This window comes from Cervus canadensis, chromosome 13 (genome assembly GCF_019320065.1).
Source record: "Cervus canadensis isolate Bull #8, Minnesota chromosome 13, ASM1932006v1, whole genome shotgun sequence".
In the NCBI taxonomy this organism is placed as follows: Eukaryota; Metazoa; Chordata; class Mammalia; order Artiodactyla; family Cervidae; genus Cervus; species Cervus canadensis.
The window spans coordinates 614,034-631,631 of record NC_057398.1 but is presented as its reverse complement, the minus strand read 5'-3'; the positions used below and the strand labels follow the sequence as shown (position 1 = coordinate 631,631).

The 17,598-nt window shown below is 55.8% G+C and overlaps 1 protein-coding gene across 10 annotated transcripts in view; it reads right to left on the bottom strand.

The window, feature by feature from the left end:
- Positions 1-17,598, bottom strand: part of LGR6 (leucine rich repeat containing G protein-coupled receptor 6) — a 78,998-nt gene that overhangs the window by 39,422 nt on the left and 21,978 nt on the right. The window contains exon 1 of one of the 10 annotated variants that reach the window (XM_043485313.1): positions 17,307-17,524. The exons of the other annotated variants lie outside the window; for them this stretch is intronic. Coding sequence (XP_043341248.1) covers positions 17,307-17,416 — 110 coding nt within the window. The 5' untranslated portion in view covers positions 17,417-17,524. Of the gene's footprint in view, positions 1-17,306; positions 17,525-17,598 lie in introns of those variants that run through there. 10 annotated transcript variants of the gene reach the window in all.

Sequence of the window (17,598 nt, the reverse complement as noted above, 5' to 3'; positions counted from 1 at the left end):
TGTGCTCTCCCTGAAACTTGTCGAGGGGGCCTTCAATCTGCGTGGCTTTGGTTTGGTTTGGTGGGGTTTGGGGTGCGTCCAGCACTGTTCATAGGATGGCTTGCCGTGAAGAGACCTTCATGGAGTGAGAGCTGAGAGGGACCCTGTAACCCCGGAGGAGAGGGGTCAGAGACAGTCAGGGTCAAGAGTGCAGAGAGGGCAGAGCCGGAGAAGGTGGTTGGCCTGGGACCTGGGGTCCCTTTCCTCCCGCCCTGGTCCCTTGGGGAGCAGCCACAGACAAGGTCTCAGGAAGAGCTGGGGTCCCCTTGCCTGGTCTCCCACGGTGTGCAATGCTGAGTCCAGCGGGTTGAGACCAGCACCCCAAGGGGAAGTGCCCCGAGGTGACGGAGAGCATGGTGGGCAGAGTGGACACTGATGGCTAGGCCCTCAAACTCAAGAGTCGCGCTCTGCCGCAGGGGTGGGTGGGAGTGGGGGGGTGCAAGAAAGGAATTCTTATTCCATCTCTGTGTCCCCACCCAACAGAGGGGGTGTGGGGACACCCAACAGGAGTGTGGGGTCACCACCCAACAGAGGGGGTGTGGGGACACCCAACGGGGGGGGGTGTGGGGACACCACTCGCCGCCTCGCCCTACACAGGAGGGTCTGCGTCTGTCGGAGGAAAGTGGTTTCGTCAGTTCTGATTTATGCCACCTAGTAAGATCCTTCCCCTGCCGCCAACCTCCCGGCAGATCAAAGCGAGACTATTAAGATGAAGCCAATCCCCACCTGCCCTCCAGGCTCTGCGAAGGCCCCGCTACCCTGCCCTCCACCTCGAGAGTGACGGATGGGCCAGGAGCCCAGGATCGAGAGCACTTCCTTTGTGTACATCAAAGGGGACACCTGAGCACACCTCCGGGCCATTTCGTGTGTTTAATCGGCAGCAGTGTATAAAGATGATTACCCACCCCCCAGTCGGAAGTGGGAGGAGCCCGCTATCAGCTTTTCCTGAAGACACAGACCTACAGATCCGGGCAGAAGGCCAGCTTTGTGGGTGACAATCCCAGAATCCGGGGTGGGGACCATGGAAGGCAAACGTCCCAGACCCAGAGAGCGGGCTGGCTTTCAGACAGCCCTTAGCCGGTCCTGCAGCCATTTGCGACATGGGTGCTCGCCCTCGGCAAGGGTGCTGGGGCCGGTGGAGGAAGGGGCCCCCGGGGTCTCCTAAACCCCGCCCCCCGGGAGGGGGCAGTGACGTCAGAGGTTCACGGACCGAGAGCAACACGCCGTGTCCGGAGGCCAGCCCGGCAGACTGTGTGGCAGGGACCGAGCAGAAGGTGCCACGGGGGCACGGAGGAGGCCATCGGCTCTGCGGCCCTGACGCAGGATCCAGTCCGCCCTCGTCCGAGGCCCCCGACTCCCGCAGGCCACGGTGAGAGCTGTCGGGGCGCAGCTGCGTGGTGTGCACCGGCTCCTCCCAGCCCCACTTCCCGACCCCCACCGACCCCTCTATTGGCCCGTCCACGTCCGTCCATCCGTCTGTCCGCTCACGCAGACTCGAGACCCCGCACGTGCAGGCTGGTCTTCGCCCTGCTCAGGCCTCCATCGCCCCCTGTGTCCCGCCCCCCGCGGCACCCTTTCCTGGGTCCCTGTGACGCAGGCCGCTGGGCCGGCCTCAGGGCCCTGCGCGCTGCCTGTGTGCCTGGAACCTCTGACATCACCGCCGCCTCTCCGGACCCTGAGGCGCGGGCTTCAAGAGCGCCTCCCCGGAGTGACTCTCGGCTCGCTTCTCAGGAGGGCCCCGTCCTCCACTCCGGGGAAACGCGTCTCTCCCCGCGCCCCCTGCGCCCGCGGGACACTCACCTCTGCCCCCTGTCCAGGGTGGGGCCGCCCCTGCTGTCCCTCAGGCGCCGCGGACCCTCCCCACGAGGCCGGTCCCCGACACGCGGCGTCTTCCCGGGCCTCGGGCCGACCCCTGAGCGCCTGCCCCACTCACGCTGAAGCCTCTCCTCTGGCCCCAGAAACAGGTCAAATAGTCAAGCACGTTCAGCTAAAACAGAGGAAAATGTAACCACCTTCCCACTAAAACACTGATGAAGATACAGAAGATGAAAACTCAGACCCTGACCAGAATCTGACACGCCTCCTGCCGCGAGGAAAACCACCAATCACAGACGGCGGGAGCAACCCGGATGTGCCCAGCGGACCACCGCGAACACACGGCAGACGGCGACTCAGCCCCCGAAAGGACGGAAACTCAGCCCCGGCTTCCACGCGCATGAACCTCGAGCACAGGCTGCCGAGCGAAATAAGCCAGACACAGAAGACAAACTGTGTGATTCCGTTTACGTGCGCTCCCTAGAGGCAAACTCACAGAGAGGAAGGGGAAGGGTCGGGGCGGGGCTGGGGTCCGGGTTAGCGAGGGCTCAGCGGCTGCGGAGTTTCAGTTCTGCAGGATGGAAGGAGGCCTGGGACGGACGGTGGGGACGCTGACCCAGGGATGTGAAGCGCTTCATGCCACTCACGCACACCTGACTACACAAAGGCGGTAAATTTCATGTTACACGTTTAAATATCTTTAAAAAGAGAAGGAAAAACGTTAAAGCAACAACTGTTTTTAATTCTAAAGAACATGAACATGAAGGAGAATAATAAGCAGCAGGTGGCTCCTCAGCATCCTCAGTAAGGCATGAGGAACGATGAGGCCGGTGGGACAGGAGCAGACACGCACGGCGCGAAAAGGCAGACGCAGAGCGGCAGCCGCGCAGAATGCCAGAAATACAGGTGGATTTCAAAGACAAATCAAGAAGCAAGCGGAGCTGGGTGGGCAGGGAAGCTGCGAGGGGCGAGTCGAAATGAGTGGAGCAGAAGCCAACAGCTATAACTCTGATGTCTCTTGAAGCTGTAAAACGTGTGCTTTACAAATGTCTACTGGGTTTCAGACAAACCGAAGGAAAAGTGATTCACACCTGAGCACATTCTGGCTAAACTCTATAAATGGAGAAACCCTTGTATGCGTTCATAAAGAAGACGCATGCTCTTCTCTAAGGAACAAAACAATGAGTTGCCATCTCTGAATTTCCTGGCAACCACATGCCAGAGAAAAATAGAGCTACATTGACAGCATCCTAAGAAAAAATGATCCCTGAATTTTATTTTCAGATAATTTGACAAGTATATGTGAAGTCCACAAAAACATTCTCAAATACGTAAGGGATCAGAAAACAGACTGAATGGGGTTTGGGGGGCTGGGGTTAGGTGTATCTTCACAAATTAAAACTGAAGTCCATGTTATAATGGCTTCCCTGGTGGCTTTAGACAGTAAAGAATCTTCCTGCAGTGCAGGAGACCCGGGTTTGACCGCTGGATCAGGAAGACTCCTCGGGAGAAGGGAATGGCTACCCACTCCACCATTCTTGCCTGGAGAATGGAAAGAACCATTCTTGCCCTGGAAAGAGAAGCCTGGCAGGTTGTAGTGCGTGGGGTCACAGAGAGTCAGACACAGCTGAGCAACTAACACTTTCACATCCATATTATAAAATAAACAGACAAGCAAAACATAACAGAAACATGGACTCGAACTTTCCCTGTCAAACATTAAAATACCAAATAAACAAACCCCAAACGTTAAAATACCTAATTAAAAAACTAGTGGAGCTTATAAATAAGTGCAGCAAAATTGCAAGATACAAGATCAATACACAAAAACCAACTGTACTTCTACACACTTGCAATGAACAATCCAAAAGTGAAATTAAGGAAACAATTCACCTTCAGTGAGTACTGTTGCAAAAGCTGGACAGAACATGTAAATCAATGAAGTCAGAACACACCCTCACACCATACACAAAAATAAACTCAAAATGACTTAAAGACTTAAATACAAGACATGACACCATAAAACTCCTAGAGGAGAACAGGCAAAGAATCCCCTGACGTCCATCAGGCCAGCGTTTTCTTAGGCCGTCTCCCAAGGCAACAGAAATAAAAGCAAAAATAAACAAATAGGGTCTAACCAAATCCACAAGCACTTGCACAGCAAAGGAAATCATAAATAAAACAAAAAGACAGCTTACAGGCTAGGAGAAACTATTTGCAAATAATGTTACTGACAAGTATTTAATTTCCAAAATAAACAAACAGGTCATACAACTCCATAACAAAAAAAAGCAAACAACCCAAACATAAAGTGGGCAGAGATTTCTCCAAAGAACAGACACAGACAGCGAACAGGACATGAAAAGATGCTCAGCACTGCTAATTAGAGAAATGCACATCAAAACTGCAACAAGATTTCACCTCACACCAGTCTGAATGGCCATCATCAAAAAGTCTACAAATAATAAATGCAGGAGAGGGTGTGGAGAAAAGGAAACCCTCTTACACTGTTGGTGGGAATGTAAATTGTTGCTGCCACTTCGGAAAACAGTATGGAGATTCCTCAGAAAACTAAAATTCGAGCTATCACGTGACCCTGCAATCCCACTCCTGGGCATATATCCAGACAAAACTCATTCAAAAAGACACATGCACCCCGGTGTTCACTGCAGCACTGGTTACAACAGCCAAGACACAGAAGCAACCTAAATGTCCAACGACAAATGACAAAGAAGATGTGGTATATGTACACAATGGAATGCGACTCAGCCTTTCCAAGAATGAAGTAACATCGTCAGCAACAACATGGATGGACCTAGAGATCATCACACTGAGTGAGGTAAGTCAGACAGAGAAAGACAAATACATGAGATCACTTATTCGTGGGATCTAAAATATGAAACAAATGAACTTACGTACAAAACAGAAACAGACTCACAGACACAGAAAAGAAACTTATAAAATCCGGAGTTTGGGATCAATGTATGCACACTGCTCTCTATGAAACATAGACATACGTATAAAGCGGGAGACTTGCTTTATAGCACAGGGAACTATATTCAGTATCTTATAATAATCTATTATGAGAAGTATATATATGTATATATATATATGCACATACATGTATAACTTTGTTGTAAACCAGAAACTAATACAGCACTGTGTATCTCAATAAAAAGAAAACAATTCAATTTATAATAACATCAACACAAATATTTAGGAATAAATTCAACAAAAAGTACAAAGTCTATACTTTGAAAACCATAAAGCACTGTTGGAAGAAATTAAAGACTATCTAAATAGATGGAAAGACATCTCATATCCATAGATTTTTAAGATGGCAACACTCCGCAAACTGACCCGTAGATTCAACAGGACCATATCAAAACTCCCAGTGTCCTCTCTCTTTTTTTTTGCAGAAATTGACACAGATCATAAAGATGCATATGGAAATGCAAGGGAGCAAGAACAGTCAAAAGAATTGTGAAAAAGAGGAACAAAGTTGGAGGACTCACATTTTCTGATTTCAAAACTTACTACAAAACTACAGTCAAGACTGGATGGTCTTGGCGTAAGAATAGACACACAGGTCAAATGAATAGAACTGAGAATCCAGGAGCACACTCACACGTGTGTGCTGCGTGCTAAGTCACTTCAGTCATGTCTGACTGTGCGACCCCATGGACTGTAGCCCACCAGGCTCCTCTGTCCATGGAATTCTCCAAGCAAGAATACTGGAGTGGGTTGCCATCTCCTTCTCCAGGGGATCTTCCCCACCCAGGGATCGAAGCTGTGTCTCTTCTGTCTCCTGAACGGGCAAGTGGATTCTTACCACTTGTGCCACCTGGGAAGCCCATGCATTCACACACTTGTGGTCAACTGATTGTCAACAGGACGCTCTGCTGCAGCCCATGGAGTCACAGAGAGTCGGACATGGCTGAGTAACTGAACTGGACTGAAGACAATTCAGCAGGGGAAGGAACAGCCTTTGGTGTGATGAAACAGTTTGTTGAAAGAACTCGCCATCGGCGAGAAAAAGAATGAAATGGATCCTCTACCTCACACCACATACAAAAATGGACTTAAAATAGATCAAAAACTCAAAACTATAAAACTATTAGAGGAAAACATAAATCTTCCTGACCTTGGGTTAGGCAATAGTTTCTTAAATAAAACGCCAAAAGTACAAAAAACAAAACACAGAAAAATTGGACTTCATCAAAATTAAAAACTTTTGTTCTTCAAAGGACGGTAACAAGTAAAATGGTCAAAGTCTCTGAATAGAGATTTCTCCAAACAAGGCAAACAGTAAGCACAGAAGAAGAGGCTCAATTCCATTTGTCGCCAGGGCGTGTAAATCAAGACCACAAGATGCCACTTCACACCCAGGAGGGAACTGCCATCAAAGACAACGACGAGTGTGGGAACGGACCGAGAGGCTGCTGGGGACGGAAGGCTCTGCGCCCGTCTCGGGAGACAGTTTAGCAGGTCTGCCCACAGCTGTCCACACAGTCACCACGAGACCCGGCAACCTCACGCCTGGCCGTGCACCCGGGAGAACCGAATATGCATCTGTGCGAGTGTTCACACCAGTGTTATTCACAATAACCAAAAACCGAAAACAACCCAATGTCTACCAGCTGGTAACAGGCAGACAGACCTGGGCTAACCCCACACTGGAATATCATTCACCACCAAGAGGAGTGAAGTCCTGGGATCCCAACTGCAGCAAGTAAAACCTACTGCAGCCAAATAAATGAAGACTTGTGTTAAAAAAGGAAAGAAGCACTGACAGAAAAGCTACGACCAGCCTAGACAGCATTTTAAAAAACAGAGACATCACTTTGCTGACAAAGGTCCATTTGGTCAAAGCTATGGTTTTTCCAGTGGTCATGTATGGATGTGAAAGCTGGACCATAAAGAAAGCTGAGTGTCGAAGAATTGATGCTTTTGAACTGTGGTGTTGAAGACTCTTGAGAGTCCTTGGACTGCAAGGAGATCCAACCAGTCCATCCTGAAGGAGATCAGCCCTGGGTGTTCATTGGAAGGACTGATGCTTAAGCTGAAACTCCAATACTTTGGCCACCTGATGCGAGGAACTGACTCTTGGAAAAGACCCTGATGCTGGGAAAGATTGAAGGCAGGAGGAGAATGGGGTGACAGAGAATGAGATGGTTGGAAGGCATCACTGACTTGATGTGTCCATCGAGTTGAGCAAGCTCGGGGAGTTGGTGATGGACAGGGAAGCCTGGCGTGCTGCAGTCCACAGGGTCACAGAGTCAGACATGACTGAGTGACTGAACTGAACTGAACTGACAGACTAATGAATACCCACATGGGTGAACATTGACAACATGCAAAGTGAAAGACACCAAACACAAAAAGCTCCATTTTGTATGATTTCATTTATGTGAAATGTCCACAACAGGCAAACACAGAGAGAATGTAGATTAATGCCCTCGGGGGCTGTGTGCTGCAGGGAATGGGAGCGAGAATGCGCTGAAATCAGAGGTGTTAGTGGCTGCACAAGTTTGTAGACACTCTAAAAAAAAACACAACAAGCCACTCAGGTCTCTACTTTTAAAGAGTGACTCTCACGCTGTATGAATTATATCTCAAGTTTTTAAAGTACTTAAAGCTGAAATGATTACACCCGTGCTACAGTCTTGAAGGAACCATAAATCAGGCCCCAACACAATTCAACACATCACAAAGGAAGGGTGAGTTTAAAAGTATGAGAGTTCAGAGATACATAGGCATGTTAATAAGCACTGTGTCTGGGTGGTAGAATTGTGGGTGATTTCTGTTTTATTCATATTCTCTGTATTTTCTAAGTTTTCTACAATGAGTCAGAACAAAAACATATTTTTTAAAAACAAAGTGCGTCAGGATATAATTAAGCTGCAGGCTCTGGAGTGCTCAGCTGGGGCAGTGCACACAGGGGGCGGGTGTGGGGCGGGGAGGACAGGGGTGAATGGAGAAGCCGCACTCTCTGGGGCCCCTCCCTGGGTCACTGCTGTGGGCCAGGCTCTGTTCTGCCTGGCCTCATGGAAGGGCCGGCCCTCCCTGCAGACTGGCCTCCTCCAGGCTGCCCACTAGGCTGAGCCAAGACTGCCTTCTCCAAATCCAGCACCCAGGGCTGGTGGCTCAGCTGGTAAAGAATTGCCTGCAATGCACAAGACCCTGGTTCAATTCCTGGGTTGGAAAGATCCCCTGGAGAAGGGATAGGCTATCCACTCCAGTATTCTTGGGCTTCCCTAGTGGCTCAGACGGTGAAGGATCTGCCTGTAGTATGGGAGACCCTGGTTCGATTCCTGGGTCAGGAAGATCCCCTGGAGGAGGGTATGGCAACCTACTCCAGTATTCTTGCTTCCGGAATTCCCATGAACAGAGGAGCCTGGTGGGCTATAGTCCGTGGGGTCGCAAAGAGACGGACAGGATTGAGTGACCAAACACACCCAGTTCACAGCCTTCCCTCTGCTCAGCCCCCTCCCCTCCCAGCAAGGCTGTCCCTTCCTCCCCACCATTCGCCTCTCATTCTCCTGTCTCAGCCCAGATAGGGTGCTTCTCCTCATGGAGCTTTGCTGCTCTTCCAGCCAAAAGGGGTCCCAGGCATTGCAACGCTCCCGCTCATCTCAGAAGCCAGTTGCCAGCAGCCGAGACCAGCAGCCCTGTGACCCGACGACTCCATAACTACCAGCAAGACTCAACTGTACTGGTATTCCACTTAACTGTGCATGCGAACAGGATGGTGACACTACTATCCCATCCTCCTAAGAGCCACAGTTAGAATCCTCTAAAACCCGAACACTTTCGGCATTTATTTCGAAGCAGCTCATGTTTGACCACAGTGTTCCTTTCAGGTCCTTGCTCTCGGCTCCAGGTAGATTCACGGCCGAGCTGCTGGCCCAGCAACACCTCCTCTCACAGTGAACGGAGCCAAAGAGCATCTTGTCTGGAAACTACGACAAGATGGACCTGGTGAAGCTCCCAGTAAATTCCTGTTTCATGGGGACCTTAGTTTGGACCAAGTAAAGATGACTGTGGCCGTGGAGGGTGGCTTTGGGTTTGAAAGTCCTGGTCCAGATGTGGAAAGTTAATATGTCCATTTCCCAGGTGGTGTTAGCATAAAGAACCCGTCTGCCAATGCAGAAGACATAAAAGACATGGGTTTGATCCCTGGGTTGGGAAGATCCCCTAGAGAAGGGAATGAACTCACTCCCAGTATTCCTGCCTGGAAAAGCCTTGGACAAAGGAGCCTGGCGGGACAGTCCACGGGGCCGCAAAGAGTCGGACACGGCGGAAGCACACGTGAGGTGTGCACACAGCACAGGAAGCCGCAGGTGAGGCTGCAGGCGGGAGGGGTGTGCATGGACAAGGTCCCGGCCCTCCCCTCCACTGCGAGAGGACAGGCGGTCCTGCGAGCGTCTGGACATGAGATCCCATCTTAGCCACGCGGCTGACCTGGTCAGTGACATTCTGTTGGACTCATGTAAATTCCTTGGCTGCTTTGCCCTTTGAAAATAAATTTACAAAAAACAAAAGAAAAAAAGAAAAGAAACTAGCGGTCAAACTCCATCCCCACATGGAAGAGAGGAGGAGCTGGACTTCGGGTGAGCACGGATTCAGGGCCCCGGCTCTGAGACTCGGGTCTGAGCGGACCTGCAGATCCCAGACGGTCCTACTGTGACCACGTCCTGAAGCTGGCAGCTCACCGGCCTGCTGAGGGGTGCTGAGGGCTGTGGAGGGAAAGAGGTGCCCAGCCCCTCCAGAGGTCCCCGCCGGGTTCTGCCGCAAAGCCTACACCGCAGGTGAGCCCGACAACAACCCTCATCCCAGCACCGCCTGGCCAAGCACGGAGCATCTCAGGGACCTTCAGGGCAGTCACCCGATCACTCCCAGTTCACAGCTCACAGAACCAAGGCTTGGGAGGTGCAGACAACTCCCACCTCGAAAGAGGTAGGGCTGGCTTACACAGGCAAACAGCAGCGATTTCAGAGAAAGAGGCTGGACTCACACATCCTCTCACAGCTGAAAGGAGCGCCTCCGGGTCGTCAGATGTGTGAGACCTTGACAACAGGGAGGTGAGTGACCACCGGCCACGCCCCATGAACCTCACTGCCTTTCTAGCTCTGACTCCCGGACTTGGCACGGCTGGGACAGTCAGCTCCAGGATGCCGGTCAGGCCACGTCAGGGAGAGATGGACCAATAAGGGTCCCGTTTGCCTGGGCTCGCCTGGAGGCCTTTCTCCAAGCTCTCCAGACTGGCCCACGGTCCACCACTCAGCATCCCTCCCTTCCCAAACAGACCTGTGGACAAAGGCTATTTACTGTCTGGGCCCAGCCCTGCCCCCACCAGGCTGAGCAGGAGACACTGTCCTCCGCCCCAGCAGCGACCAGCAGGCACTAGGCCAGCAGAGCAAAGACAGCAGAGCTCCACCTGGGTCCTCCCCGCTCTGCTCCGGCCAGTGCCTCCGTCCTGCCATCCTGCGAGAGCCGAGGGTGCCTGGCTCTGGTACTCCGTGTACTCAGAGACTCAGAGTCAGATGGAAATTTAGGAGGACTTCCTGGAGGAAGTGTGTTGCATTGATTCAGTAGAGAGGCAAAGCCTGGCAGAAAGGAAAAGCACCAGATCCTGAGGACAGCTCAAGCCGAGGCCTGGAGGCAGATGGGCACCTCGTGGGGTACGCAGCCCAGCTGGATGGGTGGCGAGCAGGGTGGGCTCACGACTGAGAGCAGGTGCAACCCCCAGGAAGGCTTGGCCGGCGGGCCCTGAGGTCTGTGGTTCTCATCAGGGCAGCGCCTGGGAAGTGGTGCTACCCGACAGCGTGGGGAGCCCCGGACCCGCCCTCAGCGCGCCTCTCTGACCCACTACGTCCAGAAGACGGCAGGACTGAGAGTCAGGAGACTAGCCGGCTCCCAGCGCCCCCCGGCTCCCCCTCTCCAGAGGCTCCGTGCGAAGGTTTTACTGCTGGTCCCTAGGCCCAGGTCAGCAGCTGAGGAGCTGGTGGACCTTCACCCCAAGGCTGGCTCGGCCCCCCCAAGGGAGACTCCCATGGCAGCTCACGAGGCAGCCGGACTGCAGGCGAGGGCTCAGGAGGGGTGAGGAGAAAGCCCCCGATTCTGCCATCGATGAGGCGGGGGAGGCTGCGGAGGAGACTGATCAGAGACGCCCGCAGGAGGGGCGGAGGCGCTCCGGGTGCAGGGGCGGGGCGGGGCGGGCCTGGGGCCGGAGACGGTGCTTCACGGAGACGGTGCTTCACAGGCAGCCGCGATCCGAGACGGGGGAGCTGGGAAAGGCCTACTGGACGGAGGGGAGGCCCAGGCCTTGGTAAGAACTGCCGTGAGGGCCCAGGAGCGCGGCCTGACCCTGTGAGCACCTAGAGGGGGCACCTGGAGGGCCTGGGGCGGGCCTCCGAGAGACCAGAGCCCCGCAGCCCTGAGGGCCCCGGCCTGGTTCTGTGCCCTGGGGATGCCCAGACCGCCCCTGCCCCTGCCCCCTCCCCCTCCCCCCGGCCCCTCCCCCTAGTCCCTCCCCCTTCCCCTACCCCTAGTCCCTCCCCCTGCTTCTGGCCCTTCCCCCACCTCTCCCCCTGTCCCCTCCCCCTGCTCCCGCCCCCTCCCCCTAGTCCCTCCCCCAACCCCTGGCCCCTCCCCCTAGTCTCTTCCCAGGGACCTTGGCCCCAGACAGTGCTTGGCCCCTGCTCAGGGCTTCAGGGCGGGATTCCCTGTGAAGCCTCCAGACTTCAGGGAGGGGAGAGGCCTTCCTCTCAGGGAGAGGCCGCCCCTCATGGTCTCCTCTCCGTGGCTGCCAGGCCCCTCGAGACTCACCCCCCGGGGCTCCAGCTCCCCTCCCGAGGGTCCACAGAGCCCTTCAGCCCAGGCCTCGCTGAAGCAGGAATGGTTTTATTTCGGGGGAGGCTGGCGGAAGAGCTGGGTGTTGGGGTCAGTGCAGGGGGCGCCACTTTGGTGAGAGTGCAGGGGTGGGGGACATTCCAGAACAAGTGACCTTAGAGTCATTTAGCCAAAGAGGTCACAGAGCCTCATAAGGACACTTCCCTTTCAGTAAACAGAAAAGCAACTGCAGGCCAGCTCCTACTCTCTGGTGACACGGAGAGGATGCCCTCCCCTCCTGGAGCAGGTGCCCACACCTCCTCCTGGTCCCCCTCAGCCTCTGCAGTGGACAGAGCAGGAGCTGGGCGCCCACCACCTCTTCCAGCTGGTATGCACATCCCCGCATGCCGAGGAGTGGCTGGCAGCCGCCTGGGCTCCAAAGGCTCAGGACAGGTGGACAATGACTCACAGACTCAAAACAGACCCACATTCCCAGCCCGACCAAGGGCTGCGGGGCTGCGGAGGGCGGCAGGGGTGCGCCGGGGGGAAGGCCGGCGGCTGGCACGCGGTGCTGTCCCGCTCTTCCTGGCTGGGACCCGAGCCACCCCTCACCTTCCTCTGGCACTCTCGGGCTTTGGTGGGACAGGATTCTGAAAAGAGGTTGTGAGCTCCCAGAAAACGTCACTAGGGGAGCAGAGTGGGAGAGTCCCCAGGCCAGACAAGGGGAGTATGACTGGGGACTTTCCGAAGGCACTCTGGCCTTGCCCTCCCTGTGGTTAAAGGCAGCTGGGAAGTTCTTCCTGAAGTCTAACCTGCGTGTCTCCAACTGCATCTTCCAAGGTCATCTGGTACATCTCATCACCTCTAGGCAGGTCCACAACCAAACGTTCCCCTCTAGGTCCTCACATTTTCATCCCATGCGTGCAGGGGATGACAGGGAAGAAAAGGGGTTAAGGCTTGATGATTTTGCAAAGAAAGTCCGCAGGGCCAAGGGATGGGGGAACAGGGAGCCAATAACAATGGAGGCTCATCAGAACCAGGGCTGGGAGAGAAGGCAGGTGTCCCAGGAGCTCCTGGACCAAAGAACAGTGAGTCCCAGATTTCAGTGGTGTGCTCACAGCTGGGAAGGTGCGGCGTCTTGTTAAAAGGCAGAGTCTGACCCCCTCGGTCGAGAGGGGAGCTTGAACCTCTGCACAACTCACCAGCCCACGTGAGGCCAGTGCTGCCGATGCAGGAAACACACTCTGAGTCACCAGGATCATCGCGTGGTCCCCAAACCTGGCTCTGCATCGGATCCCACCTGGGAGACTGTTGTCAAGTTTACTGTCCTGGGCCCCAGCTGTGAGATGCTGACTGAGGTCTGAGAAAGGGCGTGGGAACGTGCACCCTGTGAACTTCTCACACGCCGTGCGGCAGGCGGCCTTGGGAACCAGGCCTCTGGGGTCTCTCCCAGCTGACCTCCTGCATGCTCTGCGGCTATGGCTAAGCGCACACGTGCAGACGGACCATCTCCCAACTCTGTGACTGACTCCCCGAACCTTCACTTCCGCATCTGTAAAATGGGGACCATCGGACCTCACATGGAGATCTGTCACAAGAAATCAACGAGCTGATGTCTGCTGAGCACTGGCCTAGAGCCTGGTGCCACAGTGAGCACTCCATAAATATTAACCACAAGTGTGATGCTTATTACACACACCACTTCCCCTGGTTTTCATTATGTCCGTCAGCTCCCTCTTCACTTTCTACACTGATTTTACATCATATTCACCTGCACTGACTTTCTGTCTCAGTAGCATAAGTCTACGGTGTACAGGAAGGGAGGCATAAGGATGGGGGTCTGGGTGTGATATTCCCACAACAAGCAGGAGCTGCTGAAAGGCAAGGCCCTTGTTTTATTATTGAGCTCAGGCACTCAGCAAGGCTTAAACAAGTGAACAGTTGGATGGATGGATGGCTGGAGGATGGATGGGCACATGCATGGATGGTTGGGTGGGTAAATGGCTGGATAGGTGGATGGGTAGATGGGTGGATGGATGGCTGGATGGTTAGGGGGATTGATGGGTAGATGGATGGAAGGATGGATGGGTGGGTGGGTGGATGAATGGATGCATGGGTGGATGAATGGATGGATGGATGGGTGGGTGGGTGGGTGGAGGATGGTTGAATGGCTGGCTGGCTGGATGAAGAACGGATGGGTGGGTGGGTGGGTGCATAGATGATGGTTGAATGGATGGACAAAGAACAGATGGATGGATGGATAGATGGATGGATGGATGGATGGATAAATGGATGGATGAATGGGTAGGTGGATGATGGTTGAATGGCTGGATGGAAGAAGAACAGATGGATGGGTGGATGGATGGGTGGATGAGCAGATGGGCAGATGGACAGATGGATGGATGGATGGTTGGATGGACGGTTGGATGGATGGATGGATGAGTGGGTGGATGGATGGATGGATGGATAGATGGATGGATGGATGAGTGGATGGTTGGATGGATGGATGGATAGATGAATGGGTAGATGAGTAGATGGATGGATAGATGGATGGGTGGATGAGTGGATGGGCAGATGGATAGATGGATGGATGGATGGATGGATGGATGGTTGGATGGATGGGTGGGTGGGTGGGTGGGTGGATGGTGGTTGAATGGTTGGATGGATGGATGAAGAACAGATGGATGGATGGATGGGTTGATGAGTGGATGGGTGGATGGATGGATGGGTGGATGGATGGGTGGGTGGATGGATGGATGGGTGGATGGATGGATGGGTGGATGGATGGATGGGTGGATGGATGGATGGATGGATGGGTGGATGGATGGATGGGTGGATGGATGGGTGGATGAGCAGATGAATGGACACCAGGGGTTGGGTCTCTTCTTCCCTCCAGATGCAACCAGAACGCAGGCCGGGGTCTGCACTGGCTTCAGCTGCTCAAGAAGAGGCACTAAGGCAGGAGGGAAGATCCTTGCCTGTCGTCCCCCTGCGGGGAGGGTCATCCCACTTCTGGGCTCTACCTGGGGCCCATGTGCGCTTAATCTCAATCTGAGTGGTCAGCCCCCACTCAGAGGTGCCCCTGCCCCTCTCAGGGCCAGGCCTGTAGGAGCTCTGTGGCGCTGAGGAGCCCACACGTGCTGAGTGCCACGCTGCTCCTGGGTGGCCCAGCTGGAGCCAACCCTACCCCAGACCGACATTTACGTCTGAAAGAAGCCCCACAGGATCCCGGCCACACAGACACTCCGGGAGGCCGATGACCCGGGTCAGACCCTCATCACGTGCACGGGGCTACCCACATGCCCGCCCACCACCCACCTCGAAGCAGCCTCTGCCCCAGACGCATGTAGTAATCAACTCCCGGAACCTTGGGAGATCCAAATAAAGCAGCCTATCATCACGGGGCCCAAAACAGCCGTGCCAGGGAGGCCATCTGCCACCTCAGGCCTCCCTGGGGACCCCGCGGCACGCCCCACCGCGTGGCTGGGCCATGGGCCCTCTCTGGCAGGCAGGCAAGTTTGGCAGTGCTGACAACACCCCCCAGGTCACCTGAGAGCTCACAATCAGCGTGGGTGCTGGCCTGTGGCTGGGCAGGCACCTCCAGGGGGGGCGCCGCCCAGACCTCCGGGCCGCGTCCCTTCTCCTGCCGATTCCTGGCCGTGCTGGGCGGAGGCTGCCCTCCCTGCGGGGCTGGCTCACAGGCCACTGCCCTCACCAAGACTCCAGCCTCCTCAGTGCTCAACTCTCCCCCGCCGCTCCCCACAGGACCCCTGCCCGCCCTCCTCTGCCCTCCGCACACCCCCTGCTGGCTGGGTGGTGCCTCCCAAGCAGGCGTGTTGCTGTCATAACCCGCAGAACTTGTGGAGGGAATCCTCGAGGAAAAAGGGTCTTTGCAGGTGGGAGTAAGCTACGGACCTCAAGGTGAGACCTCCTGGATTATCAGGGTGACCCTAAATCCACTGCCAAGTGTCCCATGAGAGACACAGAGACACACGCAGAGGACAGACCACGTGAGGACAGGGGATGTGGCCACGCGGAGCAGCGGCAGTCACAGACCCAAAGAGGCTCTGAGAAGGGGCTGCCCTGCTGAGACCTTTCTCTCTGGCCCCCAAACTGTATGGCTTGCTGTTTGAAGCTGCCCACGTGGGGGACACCCATGTCCCCAGGTTACTCACACACCCCTTTCTTGCATAATTGGTTCTCACTCTTTAGTGGGTGTCAGAATCTGTTGGGGTGGGGGGGTGGCTCATGAAAACGTGATCGCAGTCCCGCCTTCAGAGTTTACAATTTTGTGGGTGCGGGTAGGGCCTGGGAAGGCATGGCCAACGGGGTCCCAGTATGGCTGGCCCTGCTGCCTCGGGACCCCACTTGGAGAACCACTGCTCTATGTGGTCCCGCCAGACTGTGCAAACTGTTCTCTGCCTGGCCTGTCCCCCAAAGGTACTGTCCTGGCCCCACGATGCCTCCCCATCCCGCAGCACTCAGACCCGAGAACGCGCTTTCCCAGGGGACCCCTCCCACACACAAGCAGCTCCGTCTCCGCCACACTGGGGGGTCTGCAGCAGGCCCCCGGCTCTGCCGGTCAGGGCTGCAGGGCCCTCACTGCACCCTACCTGGCCGGGGTGGGCTGCTGTTTCTGGGGGCACTGACGGCTTTGGGCACAGGCAGCCTCACGGCCCCCCCGAGCCCGCCTGGGGTCTGACCAGGACCAGAGCTCTCGAGAGCCACCAGGACCTCAGCGCATCGGCAGCCCTGGCTCCCCAGGAGCCCACCCTGCCTCCTTGTTCTGGATGGTCTGTGTCCCCCGGGATTCCCTGGGCTTGTGTGAAGTCCTCACCCTGGAGGGTGGAACCAGGAAGCGAGGCCTCCGGGACTAAAGACGGGCAAGACAAGCGAGGGGGATCGTGCCTCATTTGTTCCAGCAGCCCAGCCCCCACCCCTCAGCCCAGCAACCTGGGCCTCCCCCGTCCACCTGTGACAGGGCGCCCGAGTTAAGTGGAGGGTGTCTCACTCTGATGGAACACCCACGAAGTGGAACCTTCACGCAGGGCTATGCCCCCTTCTCCCCAACACACGCACACACACGCTCGCACAAGTACGCTCTGACATACTACAGGCAGAGAGGCCCGTGTTCCGTCCTGTCCCAGAGGCCTGGCCACTCCCCCGCGGTATTGCACACCCAGCAAGTCCAAAGGGGCCCTGTGCCCTCCCGGCTCACCCCCGGGACACACGCCTCGCCGACCCCACCGTCAGCACGTTCTTGCTGAGCCCCTACCACGCGCCGGGCTCTCGGTGGGCAGCCTGGCCGTCCACCCAGGAGTCCTCTCCGTCACCACGACCCGTGCTCACCCACGGCGGGTCAACAGCGCCACCCAGGTGAGGGGCTGGCGGGCAGCTGGGGAGGGAGAGAGGACCCACAGGCAGGGAAGCACCACCCACTCCGCCTGCCTCAGGGCCCCCAGGCCCGGCCCTGGCTGAGTCCTCCCCAAGCACCTAGTCTCCGGTCAGACAAATTCAGCTGGTTCACAGGCACGCCTTAGGCACCCACCTGTTCCGGGCCGCCCCGTGCACCCAGCACCGGCCCTGAGCACCGGGCGGCTAGGCCCTCCCTCACCCACCTGTCTCTGCTTCCGCCCAGGAACTGGGAACCGTGAAGGCCCCAGCAGATGGACAGGAACCGCAGGGCTCCGGGGAGGGCCGGACGGGTCCCTGGTGGCCAATGAGGCATCTGAGCTCAAAGCCCCGCCAAGCCCGGGAGCCAGCGAGGTCAGGAAGACAGCCCCGTCCTGCTGCGGTTCTGAGGCAGCAGCCTTCAAGCCCGCCCGGGCTCCGTGGCAGAAGGTCAGACGGCCCAGGATGGTGCCCAGGGCCCGCCCAGGGAGGTCTGGTTCCCGCAGCCTTCCGCAGGGG